Source organism: Lathamus discolor, chromosome 3 (genome assembly GCF_037157495.1).
Source record: "Lathamus discolor isolate bLatDis1 chromosome 3, bLatDis1.hap1, whole genome shotgun sequence".
In the NCBI taxonomy this organism is placed as follows: domain Eukaryota; kingdom Metazoa; phylum Chordata; class Aves; order Psittaciformes; family Psittacidae; genus Lathamus; species Lathamus discolor.
Genome location: NC_088886.1, coordinates 133,252,459 through 133,266,222, shown reverse-complemented (window position 1 = coordinate 133,266,222; position 13,764 = coordinate 133,252,459). Strand labels below are relative to the sequence as shown.

Below are 13,764 nucleotides of genomic sequence, written 5' to 3'. Positions count from 1 at the left end.
GGTCTTGAGCCAGCTGTTCAATTATGAGAGTAGCAGGGCCATTTATTTCTACTTTTTGTCCTGTTTTAAGGAGGTGACATTATCATTTCTGTCATACCTCATCTGCATCATGTTTTTTAAGACACCAGTTTAGCCCCTGTGCTGAATATTGGAAGAGCACAGGCTGTCTGCATCACTGTATCAGGCAATGAGTTTGTGAAATCTGGTGTTACCAGATTTCTACCTGTGGCTCATGGATTTTCTACCTGTGGCTCATGGATTTTCTACCTGTGGCTCACAGCTGATGCAGAACAGGATAAATGGTTCATCTGCTCCCAGTTTCAACTTGATTAATGCAAAAGGCTCAGGTCTTTTTCCCTGAATGGCAAATGATTGCACTGTAGTTTGCGGGTGCCTAAGGTACGCCATGCTATATGGAGTGGAGGACATGAGATTTCTTCATTTTAAACACTTACAGGTGATCACATAATACATCACATATACGCTAATTTTATTCCCTTTGTCTCAGCTTACATTGTAGAAGAGTTGGAGAATTCAGAAATCAAAACTAAAGAGGGTATCTAAAACTTTTTGAAAAGCTCATTCCAAAATTAAGCAAGTGTAAACAAAAATAATATGAAAAAGGTGGTATTTTGCAGTGCAGAAATCAGCTCTTGTGAGATTCACCATTACAAAAGTCTGAAATGGGTTTGAGAAAGCAGCATATTAACTTGAAACTAAACCTTTAAACAATTAAAGTTTGGAAAGTGTTTTCATCCATTTCTGCTGGACAGCTTACAAAATCAGGGAAACTTGCACACGTAGAAGTGAATCTGTCCCTCTACATAAACCCTTTCAATTGACTTGGACTGTCTTTAACATTTCTCCATTTTTATATTTCCTCCAGCATTATTTGAGATGACATTTGTTGTTGTTATATGCTATTAGTCTACACTGCCCCTGACTTGTCAGGGATTTGGATCATATCCCAACAGTATTTACCTGACCTACTTCTTCTATTCAGCACAGTCTAATCCACTTCTACCCTCGGCATAATTGTGCAGTATTTACAGTGAGCTATTAGGGAAATATTTAATTAGAAATAAAATACTGAAAAGAACTTCAGAAAGGTGTCCAGTCCATGCCTTGTTCTTGCTCTAAGTCAGGATCAGCTCTACTGAGTCTGTTCCTCACAGATACTTAACTTTTCCTAAAAGCTTGCAGTAATGGACAGCTGAGTCTGACAGTGCAGCCTGATGCTTGCCTAACTTCATCCTAGGAAATGTCCACCTCAAGTCTAAAGTGAATTTCCCTTACTGCAGTTATTGATTATAAATCCTTTCTGGTTTCTCAGCAACTGTGATATATTTCCTTTGCTGTTACCTGTTCCAGAATTGAATATCCCTTCAAGTCTTTAATTTTCTAGACTAAAACTTGATGTTTTAATTTAATACTGTGTTAGTTATTACAGAAGTTTAGTGCCTAAAATTGAGCACGATACTTGAAACAACAGCATTCCATTGGAGAGTCAGTGGAAGGATGGCTGTCCTACCACAAGGTAATGTAAGCATGCAGTTAAAGGTGGTCTTGCTTTTGTTGGAGTCAGGTAAAAAGTTGCCAGCCTTAAGCTGAGATACCATAACTGCCCATGTGTCTGCTCCCAGTTACGCTGCAATTGCAGAGAAAAACAAGTTCGTAGGACTGATCCCATTCTACATTGGGCTGGTTGGATGTGCAGTCAGTTTCTGTGTCAGGGATGGAGCGAGGGACAACCATTGGCACCTGGGGACAGTAGCAGTAAGGATTCCTCATGCCGAGAGAGGTATGAATTAACAAGGGAATTTCATAAAGCAGCCAGCTGCATAGAACTGCAAACAAGTGTTGTGAAGTCCCTGCAAATCCGTGCAGCAGCCTTCTGGTTTTTAGGTTAAACATAATTCAGTAAGTTAGGGGGTCTTGAAGAATTTCAATTTTGGAAGCACTACAGTTCTAGCAGTAAATGTATGTAGCCTGCTTTCCTTCCTGCCCTCTTCAAGGCAGTTGCTTTTGGGCTGGCAATTACAGCAGTTGTTTATGCTTTAGGATATGAGGAAAACTTCAAGTGTTTTGATCACCTTTGGAACATTGGTAGCTGTTTTTTAGGAAGAAAATTTTACGTGTTCATTGTTCTCAAACACTTTCTTCATTTCCCCAACTTCATGTGCATGTTTTCTTGTGGCTTCCTCCTAGGTATCTTAACATGTTTTGGTCCCAGCCAAAAAGGGGAGAGAATGTGGTGTTGTTACATCTCATGAAGCAATTTCTTAACGTAGTATCCCTTTCTGGAGGCAGTTAGAGAGTAGCTCTTCATTCTCTGTAGGTGTTTCACAGAGGAGGGCCCGTGTCCTGTACTAATTTTAGGTGTAGGGAGGAGCCATTACATGACCTGTTTTTGCTTTAAGGACAATCATCTGTGACTGGCAGTATGTCTATAGGAATAACCTTCATTTGCAGGGCAAAATTCAGTTAGTGTTTCAGCTACACACATGACACACTGCAGCACGGTTCACTCCTGTTTTATGTCCACTTGATATTTAATACATTTCATTCAGAAAATGTGTTTTACACTTGGAGGTCTTGGTGGTCAGGGAGTAAATCACAGTCACAGGATTGCCAGTTCTGGGCAGGGAAAGCGAAGACACTAAAATAGCATGAGGTCAAACGCCCTCAAGGTCACACTAGTCCTTCTAGGCTGTGCGGGAAACACGTGATGATGTAGACAAAAACGTGAACGCTGATGCCCGAGTAGGTGTGTGAGAGGTACAGGGCACACCTGGGGTCACGGGCCCCCGGGATGTAGATACCTGAGCGACCCTGTGGACACCTTGAACCGAAATGACAAGGGCAGGCCTGCCCGGTGTGCCGCACCGGCCGGGTCCGCAGGAGGGAAGGCGCACTGCAGCCGTATCGCTGCCGTGCCAGCGGGGACCACCCCGAGCTTCCCGCTCGCCCCCGGCGCGCTCCTGGGCTGCGCGTTGTACCGCAGGTGCCGGGCGCGGCGGCCGGGAGCGCGCACGTTACCCGGGGGATCGGGTGTTGGGGGGGGTCGCCGCGTCCCCGACGGAGGGCGGTGGCCGCCCCTCTGCAGCGCGCTGCGGGCAGGACGCCTGCGCCGTACGCCGCCGGCGGGGGGGCCTGGCGCTGCGTCCCAGCGCACGGAGTTGCGGGCACGGGCGCCGGCATGAGCAGAGTCTCTGCCGCGCCCAGCCGGAGCTGAGCCGGGAGACAAAGGGGAGAGGCTGCCGCCATGGGAGAGCAGCTCCGCGCACAGCCCGCCGGCCCCGCGGGGCCGCCGCCGCCCACCGCCTCCTCCTGCTCGCTGCTCGGCGGGCTGCTGCAGAACGGCTTCCACCCCTCGGGCCAGCCGCTGAGCAACGGCGGCTGCGGAGAGGCCCCGCACACGCTGCTGCTGCGGCCGGAGCTACCGCCGCTCAGCCACGGCTCCCCGGCCAAGAAATGCAGGCTACGCAGGAGGATGGACTCGGGACGCCGGCACAGGCCACGTAAGTGACGAGCGCGACAGCCCGGCCCCCTCCGTGCGGCGCTGCCGCAGACCGGCCCGGCGGGCCCCTGTATCGGCCCGGTGTCAGGCGGCCGCGGGTCCTGCGCTGTCTGCCGTCTCTCCGCCCGGAGCGCTGCCGGGCCGGGGTTGGCTGCCACCCGGCTGTCGCGCCGCAGGCGTTTCTCCTCCCTCCTCCGCGGGCCGGGCGGGCGGAGCGAGGGTCCCTGGTGCCGTCCAATGCGGCGGCGGCTGCCGGGCACGGCCCCGCTGCCGCGTGGGCCGGGCCCGCCCTGCGCCAATGGGGCGGCGGCGGGCGGGGAGCGGCGGCCCGGCACGAAAGCGGGCGGGCGGCAGCAGCTCCGTGCTAGCGCCGAGCATCGCGTCGGGTGGTGCCCAGGGTCCTGCCGGTCGCTGCCGCCTCCCGGACGCGCCCATGAAGCTCATAGTTCCCAAGCAGCGCTGTAAGTAACCCTCGGGCCGGGTCAGCATAAGCGCTGCTGTGGCTTGGGTGGTGGGAAGGCTCTGCGGTCTTCATGTTCCTTTGCCTTCCCCACGCGCTGTTAGAATTAAGAGAAAAGAAGACCTGGGAGCTGAGTGCGAGTTTTTCTGACAGGGAGGCTGGAGAAAAAGTGTATTGCCAACAGGGTAAAACCGTGATATGCTCCTTTTGAGCATTGCCTGTGGCTTTTGGTTAGTTGATCTGGGAGGTGTTAGTGAATTGCCTTCCGTGTTTTTTCAGGCTGAAAGTCTCAGGCATCCATATTTGTAATGTTCTTAACTGTATAAAGTTTGCTGATTAATATCTTTTACTTTCTTGATCATAGTTAACTTCTGGTAGGTATGGAGCCATTGAATAGTTTGATGGTAAGCTCAACAAGTAAAACGATCCACTGGAGAAAGCACTCTGTTTCTTTGCACTCCCACCTCACTAGCCCTTCCAATAAAACCAACAAATGTTTGCTTCTTTGTTAAAAGTTCAGCATGTTCTGAAAGGGTAATCAGGAATAGTCAGGATCACAGCTACCCGCTGCCAAAACTTAAAGATGTTTCTACTCAGTAGGAAGTAGTGTGCATTCAGCTGGTCTGAATCTCTTTCTTTCTTTCTTTTGAACTCAATACTTAAAAAACTTTTCTGTATAAGCAGAGCAAAATAGTTAGAAACAGCCTTGGAGAGCTGCAGCTTTCACAGGTCTACTTAACAGCCAGTACCTTGTCCAGTTTTTTAAATGTTTTTGCTGAGCTACACATACCGGTTTCCCTTAGAATGTTCTCTGTGTTGATTAATCATGTACTGTACCTGTTGGAAGTTAATTTACCAGATTTAACATGTTGATGACCAAATCATTCTCTGTCACAAACAGGGTTAGCCTTTGTCCAGTTTCACGCTTTCATTCAGCAACAAAAACTGCAGAACTTGGACTAACATTTCGATTTGGTGTAGCTAGGAAGAGTCAGCACTTGCATATCAAACTCTTCATAACAGTAAAAAGTACTTTGAAGCAAAGCTTAAGGCTTTTATGATTCATGGAATCACTTGAGTAAAAAAGAATCTGGAGTTTGTAATTTCCTTCCCATCTTGAAGGGGTAAAAGAGCCCATCAGAGTGAAGAGCATCAGTGACTGGCTGTGTTGCCCAGGATGTGTGACAAGCAGCTCTTCATTGTGGGGTTTTAATGAAATGAGGCTTTAGTGAAAACAGCAGATGAGGGAAGTGCTTTGTAGAACTATTCTGTAGGCATTTTCTTTGCCAAATAAATGACATGAATTCTTGCTGCTATTGTACTTTTTAATTTATATGACTGGTTTTTGTGAAAAAACCTAATTTGCAGTTATTAGTCCTGCAGGAAAATATGATAGCAGACTGTCACCAGCTTAAAACAATGATTAAATTATATTCAACTTCTCCTCTCTATCCATCTCCAGTGAATACTACACAGTCCCGTTTTACTGGTTTTTTTATTTAATCCCGACCTTTGCCAATGTTTGTTCTGTGTTTAAGGATACATTGCAAAATGAAGAGCAGTTGCCACATGGCATGTAAGACTTCACTATTGATTGTGGGGTTTGCTTTGTGCTGTGGAAAAGATAATGAGGTAATTAGCATTTCCCAATATTTCAACAAATGAAGCCTATCTTTCTGCAACAATTATTCCTTTAAATCCTTATATGTTTTCTTGACCGCTTTTACTTTCTGCCAGCATGAGGTAGAGTTCTATATTCCTAGGTCTATTTTCCCTCTGAGAAAGGAAAATTCCCTGTGAAACCAGTGTGCTTTGCTGATTAGAGTATGGTGAGAATGGATCTGAGTACCAGTTTATATTCTTTTTGACTTGGCTTCTGCTGAGAAGCTTGTCTTTGCTTTGTGTTTTCCTTAGCTGAACTAGGTGAGTTATCAGGGATATTAGGCTTATTTCAGTTTTCTGGTTCAAATTACTAGTGCAAAACCTTTGTGAGACTGAGGTCTGCAATTAACTTTCTGCAGCACAGCATAATGAACACAGAAAAATACCTGTTATGATGCCAGAAGATAATAAAAGTGTGAACTCTGCAAATTTCAAAAGCCTCCTAAACTGTCATGTTGTTCAGTTTAAATGTGATCTTTGAACAGAAGAAAAAAAAAGAGCAGTTAAGTGCCTTCATCGATCCCTATTGAAACAGCACTGTAGCCAAGTGAGGACAAAGATTTCAGAGCACCAGTAACTAGACTGGTGCTTCACAGTGTTATTCTACATCAGACATAGAGAAGAAGCCAGCTGGGCATCTTAATGCTATTGCTTTTCTTAAATTAGTGTAAAACTTTGGGGTCAATTCCTATTAGTATCTTATCTCACCCCAAGTCAGGTGGTAACTGTTAGGGGTCAAAGAATGTGTGTTTTGAGGCAGTGTGACTGTTTCCAGCTATTAGGAATATAGTTGTCGTGGATAATTTCTGAACACTTGCGAGTTGTAGCTTCATGGTAAAGAAGGCTTTTGGCCAGTATTGAGGTTGTCAATGTGGTGTTTGCAACATGCTTGTGTAGCACCACTTAAGGCCAGGTAGAAAAGAAAGAAAACCTAGGCTTTTTGACATGTTGTGATGTTGCATATGGATTGCTATGATTATCTAGTCTGCTTTAGTGAAGACTACAGGTGGGAAAATGGTTTTGATCTTGCTACTGTATGATGTGGTGAATAAATACAATGATACCAGTTACTGAAATTTTGTCGGAGGCATTGGAATATCCCCAGTCTTTTTAATCCTAAGAAGCATGTGACCTGAAGGAATTCTTAAAGTTAGGCTCCAGCTGCTTTTAATGTAGTTGGAAGTGAGGGTTGCTGAAGGAATAGGACTGGTCATAACAAACTGAACTAGTTGGTGTGTTGTGGTCCAACATCCCATGAGTTAAAACTGCATATGCAATTTATCAACTAGATAATGCATTTCCAACAGGAATGGGAGAATTAAACTTATCACTTCCATTGGGTTGGGTGCTATTAGATTAAAGAATGAGATTCTCTGTAGCTAACCATTGCTTCTTGTAGCTTTGCAAATTGGGGTTTTATTTTTCAGAGTTTTCTAATGAAGCTGTACAGGCTAGGTGTTGACCTAGTCTCTTAGTGCTGTCTTCAGAAATCAATTTGTGATAATACGAGTACTTGCATGTGATAGTCACACTTGTTTAACAAACAGCTCTGTGCTTCCAGGTTTGTCATTTTTTGGGTTTGTTTTTGTGTGGGTTTTTTTTTTTGTTTGTTTGTTTGTTTCTTTCCTTTTCTGATGAGGAGGTAGACATTCCGTAAGACCTTGCTGCTGAAAATGAACTGGAAGGCATCACCTCATATATGTGCATGATTTATTCAGCTCTAGCTTTGTAAGTTTTGAAGAAACTTCCATTACTAAGCAGATATAATTAATTTTTAAGATACATACTCTATTTTTGTTCAAAGGAAACAAACGCTTCCATTTTACAATTTATTTGGATTGTTCAAAATAGCTGTGTAAAATAGGAAGGAGGGATTGAAAAAAAAAAAGTAAGCTATTATCAGCTTTTAAAATAAAAAGCAGCTAACAAGCTGGGAGAATGCTGTCTCATCTTACGTGTGTCTCTTGTTTTGATCTCCTCTTGCCCTGTCATTATTTTTGGTGTTCTCTCGCCTCTTCCAATTAAAATGAGAAGTTCTTAGATCATCAAACTGTCAAGCAATGCAGATGAAATGTAAATGGAGTAATAGGATTTCGTCATGTGTGTGTCCAGGAAGAAAAGCAGCTGAACCTAAGGTATTTTATCTGAGATATGTATGACTAAGATATCAGAGTATTGATACCACCATTCAAATTATTGGTAAAAAAAAAAATAAAAAATGGAGATACTGTACCTGTATTTGAAGAAATACATATCTTGTAAGAGGTGTGTAAGCTGAAACAGTTTTGGCAAAAGAATAAAACTCATGCAAATTGGTCATGAGTAAATCTAGGAGCCAGGTAGAGAGAAGAAAATTCTAACCAGCAGGATTCAGGCAGCCTTTAAGAGTTAAGGGGTAAAAAGATTTAGCCAACCTTATGTTGTGGTTGTTTAAAAGGATTACTCTTGGTTATCCTGTTTAATGGAGGGGAGATGTAACTTAGGGACTCAAGAGTTCCTCTTCATTCTTGCTTCCCCTGAGCTGTCCGTGTGGAGCAGGTTGTGATTTGGTATTTACCCCTCACCCCCCTCCTTACATTGTGTGTTAAAGACAGGGTTTTTAAAAATCAAATGTGTTCAATTGTGAATGTAATAATGCCTTATAGGAGTAGCTCTCTGGGTTCATACCCTTCAAAGTTTGTGCGGAAACTAGGTAAAATGTGTCATGGAATTTCTCATGAGCGAACCTTTCCCCCAGATAGCACAGCTGCTGGTGTGCATCAGATTACCTAATTATGCAATGCTGTTGATACCTTCTGTTTGCATTGTCACATGCTTGTGCAGCAAATTTTGGAGTAATGGAGATCTTTATCTCAAGATAACAAATCAGTAAGTAGTTGGTGCAGCTTATTAGCACAAAGAATTTTCTTAAAGTTAGTAAAGTCTTTGATTTATGATAGACTTTTAAGAATGTGTAATTCATCTTGATGCTTTCTGTATCAGTTCCATGGGACTTAGATTTTATAGTGTTGTTACTTTTTATGACCTACTGCTGTGTAGCAATACAGTAGAATAGGTCTGTTTTTGACACAATAATAGGTTGCACTGATCCAGTACTGACGGCTGAGAAGAGAGAAATTGGCTCGTAACAGTCTTGCCAGACAATTTTAGTTAAGTGCATTTTTTACACTGTGAAGGCATCTCTGCAGCATATCCCGTGTCTCCAGTCTTCATGGTAAATCACACAATTCTGAGTAACTTATCAGCCTAAGATGTGGATGTGATGGATTTCACTTTCCCCTCCTTGCTCTTCTGGCTTTTAAGAACTCGGCAAATGTTGAGTTTTATTCAATGTTTTTTCTGGTTATCAATCAAATGCTGAATTTCCAGTTTAAAACAAACAAAAAGCTGAACAACCCTTAAAAAACCTCCACAATTTTCCCTCAAGTCTGTGGAGACTGTATCAACACAAATACATTTCTTTCTTCATATCCCCAGTTTGTAGTAGTGAGGGCCCTAACAAGTTTTGTGACCTCTGTATTGTCTTACTGCCTGTATTCAGGGAGGCGACAGAACTCAGGAACACGTTGCAGCCTGCATGTATGCTTCCATTACCCCTGCATTCAGTGGCGTCAGGGAAGTTGAAGTGTGTATGTACCAGCTAAGGTGGAGTGTCTAAATATACTGTAAAGAACTGACGGAACTGCAGTGGTGCGTTTCATTTTGGAATGTGACAATAGTAACAAAAGGTGCAATGAAAAAATCTTTTAAATAATCACTGGAATACAGAAGTCTTTCTACTGTCATTCCAGCTTTATGGAAGTTACATGAATTACAGTGAGACTTGTCAGGAGCTTTGAGTCTTGGGTTTTGTCCTAATTGGTCAACCAGTCAAAATAGCTAACTTTGCTGCAAGTGAGTTCAACAAACAGCTGGTGTGAAAAACTGTGAAGAAAATTAAGCTGTTGTTCTGTGTAACCAAAGTACTGGTTGTTGTGGACTGATCTTATGCTCTTTATTTTTGCTGAAGAAAACTGCTGTTCTAAGACCTAAGTTCTTTTCTTTCTGCAGCTCTGGCTTGCAACAAAATGAAAGGAGCTTAGATTCACAGAGAGAAGAATCAACAACAACAAAAAAGTGTTTTGGTATTTCTGCTTGATTTTTAAATGTGAGCATTATCTGTACCTCAGTCAAGGACTGTTTTCTGCAGCACGTATTCTTTGTTAATGATTTAGTTATGACTCCTCAAAATATTAAGATATAAAATAAATGTCTTGGCAGTCATTTATGGGCTCTCAGCTGTTAGTACTTAATGCTTTTATTGTTGGATGTGTGTTTGATAGGAGGCTGGAATGCTTCTTCCCTCTCTTAAAGAGTAAATCTACACTGTATCTTTAAAGCAACTGTTGGTACAGGTAGATTGTAGCAGATTTTATGCCCATGATGTTGAATATTGGAAGTTGGCTTACATTTAGCTGCATGGTGGTTCTATATCACACAGTCCAGCCATGCTGCTTTTAAAATTAAACTTCCTGCCTACATTGTTAAGATACATCTGAGGAGGAGACTTACTGTTCCAGTGGGACAAGTAATTAAAGTTCTCAGCAGCTTAAATAAAGATTTGTGAAAGTCACTAATGCAATTGGCATCCTGAGCTCTGCTGCATTATGGTGTTGGTAGCGTAGACCAGACCACTCTTGCTTAAGTGTTTACCTTGTACTTCCAAAAGTGTTTGAGTTACAGGATAGTGCATGATAATCCCACCCCACCCCCCTCCCCCCCAAAAAAAAAACAAACCCACCAGCCTATTTTAAAAACACCTGGTTTACATTTTTCCTGTTTCAGGGAGCTCTTGTTCATCTGCATAGTATGTATCTTCCCAAATAGTATGTATCTTCCCAAACATCGAATTAGACTTCACTTCAGTGTCTTTGTGTCTTGCAGCTTGCAGGATATGGAAAAAGAAATTAGATGTTAAAACAGGTATGAGTAGGTCCTTTTAGAAAAACTGAACAGTAAGCAAGCTACTTCAGGGGAGTTTATGCATTTTGTCTGCCTTTCCTTAGGGAAAGGGGGAGAAACTGATGATTCAATTAGTCGGCATACAGCAAAGGAGCAAAATAACCTTTTTAAACATCTGACATTTAAGGATTGGGTTAGGGGTGGGGAATGTATTGACAATTGTGAAATTGAAGTTTGAATTAGCCAGCCAGACAAGAGTGATGCTGAGACCTTTGTAAAAAGTAAAAGACTCTAAGCTCCTTTCAGCATGACATTGAGTAACCTAATAGTAATCTGTGATTGTGTGAGGAAAACTGTGTGATCATTACCTCCTATGCTAGTTAAAATCTTTGCCCCAGATTGCTTACATTTAGGTTCACTGGCAGAAAAATCAGTAATGTATATGGTAATGTATATGGTATTCATGGTTTGGAGTTCGTAGCAACACTAAGTTGGGATGCCCTAGCTGGTAGAATCTCATTTCTAGCAAGTCTGCCTGATTGTCCCTAAAAGCAGCAAAGTGATTATGTGACTCCTATTTTAGATATATATCTTAGATGTTAAGCCACATGCTCAATACTTTTAATTTCATTTCTCTAGAAACATTACTAGCTGCCTTCTTTTGCAGTACCTGTATGTAGATTTTATATTCTCACCTCTTACTGCTTTATAAAGTTTCTTGGCCTACGATTTGAAATGTGTGCTTGTGTTTACAAGCAGAGCAGGTAGACAAATCTAATTGAGTTAGTATCTTATGCCTGTGTGTTCTCCATACTCATTTTCTCTTGCTATTAGCAGAACGAAGGCTTTGGTTGATCTAGGCTGGCTGTGGCAAATACACATATGCTGAGAAACAAATAGTGGCATTTCTTGTATAGTTGTATGATAGCCTAACGCATACAGCAAAGGGTATGTTTAGTATTTTCTCAAAACAATTGTCAGTGGTAAACATGGAACTTAAAATATCTTACTCTCTTTCTGCTAATACATACAAGTAGTGTAGTTCCAACAGAGCTGCTAGTTCTGGTGGGTTGAAGTCTGGAGACTCCCAGTATAATGGGAGTATTGCTGCTCAGACAGAGCCTTCTGACAGTGGAAATTCATCTGGCCTTAAAAAGGCAATTGTAGATGTTATGCAGTGGCAGTGTGACTTGAGAAATCTTGTTCTCCTGTTTGGTTGTTTCTTTCTCCTCCCCTCCTTAGTCTATTCTAACAGTTGGTGCCAGGAGTCAATTGAGTGAAATGCAGTAAATGTGCTCTGTCGTGAGGTGCTGTCTGAGGAATAAATATTTTCCTGGGAAAAATATTTTCATTTTATTAAAACCCACTTCTCCAGAGAAGAGTATCTTGAGATTTTCTTTATTCTTTTTCTTAACTGAGGTCATTGTGACTTCACTAAATTGTCCTTCAGCAAATGCTTTAAGAGATATGGGTAACCTCTATATTTATAATGACTTTCTCTCTTTCCTCATCCATAGCATTTCCATGGTTTGGAATGGATATCGGTGGAACATTGGTTAAACTGGTCTACTTTGAACCTAAGGACATAACTGCAGAAGAGGAGCAGGAAGAGGTGGAAAATCTGAAAAGCATTAGGAAATACTTGACCTCCAATACAGCATATGGTAAAACTGGTATTCGTGATGTCCATCTTGAACTGAAAAATTTGACTATGTGTGGACGGAAAGGAAACCTGCACTTCATCCGCTTTCCCAGCTCTGCCATGCACAGGTTCATACAGATGGGTAGTGAAAAGAATTTCTCCAGTTTGCACACTACACTCTGTGCCACAGGAGGTGGAGCTTACAAGTTCGAGGAAGACTTTAGAACGGTATGTGAATGGTTCATAGGGGTTCAGTGGGAAGTACTTTGGGGAAAAAATTGTAGGAGTCCTGTAAGAATTTGCAGAGAAAACTTGTTTTGTAAGTCCATCCTAACTGGTTTAAGACTAGCAGAGTTAATTCACATTTGTTAATTAGTGGAATTGCTGAGATCATGGAGGGGACAAGAAGAGGGTATTCTACTAAGTATTAACTGTGCAAGATATCTTTAGTAAATTAGGGTGGTTTTTTTTTTTTTTTAGAGTATAGCTGTGATGATCAGATACTTCATAATCAACTGAGAGTGTGTTATGACAACCTAGAAGCTGAGACTACAGGTGCTCTTTTCAAACTGGATATCTATCAGAAAACCAGAAATGAAGCCATGCAGGCTGGAGATTAGGTTGAGGTTTCCTTCCCCTTGTACTGATATTCAAGCAGACATGAGTCAAGAACCTGGAAGACCAAGCATGGTCCAAGGTTTACTTAACAGTAAACCTCCCAGAAAACAAAAACCATGAAACCAAACATTAAACAGAAACTTGACCAAACGTGAAGCCAAACTTAAACAGAAAACCATGCTTACTTAACAGTAGCAGCCTAGGTTTTGATTTCAGTTCTGGGAGTACATTATGAAGAAAAGCAGTTCATGAGACTATGGGGTCCCAGATCTCCTAGAAGTTAAAAATAACTTCTGTAGGTACTCCAGAAGGTGATGTAAATCTGATGTATTGGGATGCTGCTGTTTGCGTAAACTTCAGCAGTAGTCCTGGCTCCCAAATGACTTCACTGAGTGCACTGCAGAAATTGATTGTGGTGACAGAGGCATAGAGAGCCATTGTACAAACTGTATTAGAACTAGTCATTTGAAAGACAGTTGCCTGTTGTGTATGTGTATCAACTGGAGCATATCTCCATTTATTTTCTGTAAAAGAATGAGTAATCTGCCAGCACCAGAGCAATCTCACTAAGGTTAATGTGAATGATTTACTTGACAGACAGGTCTGATATTTATGTCCCTAACTTTTGACCTGATCTTGAGGGTGAGGGGTGGCTGCTGGGTATGATAGGTTACATCAGTTCCTTTTCTCTCTCTGCTTCAGTCTAGGGAGCTATCATACCGATTCAGAAACTGCAGTTGAGTGCAGTCCTTGGCTTTGTGTTCTTCATGTTTAACTCCAAGCATCTATTCCTGCAGTGCAAGAGGCTTTTTCTTTGTGAATACCCCTCACCTAACAAATGACCAGGATCCTAAGGGGGAGAGAGAATGCTGAAGATCAACATGAATCGCAGCTGTTACAGTGTTGTATAATCATCTTCAG

At 42.3% G+C, this 13,764-nt stretch overlaps 1 protein-coding gene across 6 annotated transcripts in view; it reads left to right on the top strand.

Annotated features, from left to right (window-relative positions):
- The window catches only part of PANK1 (pantothenate kinase 1), a 47,167-nt gene that overhangs the window by 16,076 nt on the left and 17,327 nt on the right, over window positions 1-13,764 (top strand). For 4 of the 6 annotated variants that reach the window (XM_065671883.1, XM_065671882.1, XM_065671880.1 and 1 more), the window contains one exon: window positions 12,101-12,453. In XM_065671883.1, coding sequence (XP_065527955.1) covers window positions 12,118-12,453 — 336 coding nt within the window. In that variant the 5' untranslated portion in view covers window positions 12,101-12,117. Of the gene's footprint in view, window positions 1-3,130; window positions 3,522-3,832; window positions 3,982-12,100; window positions 12,454-13,764 lie in introns of those variants that run through there. The other 2 variants (XM_065671877.1, XM_065671879.1) reach the window with 2 other exon arrangements.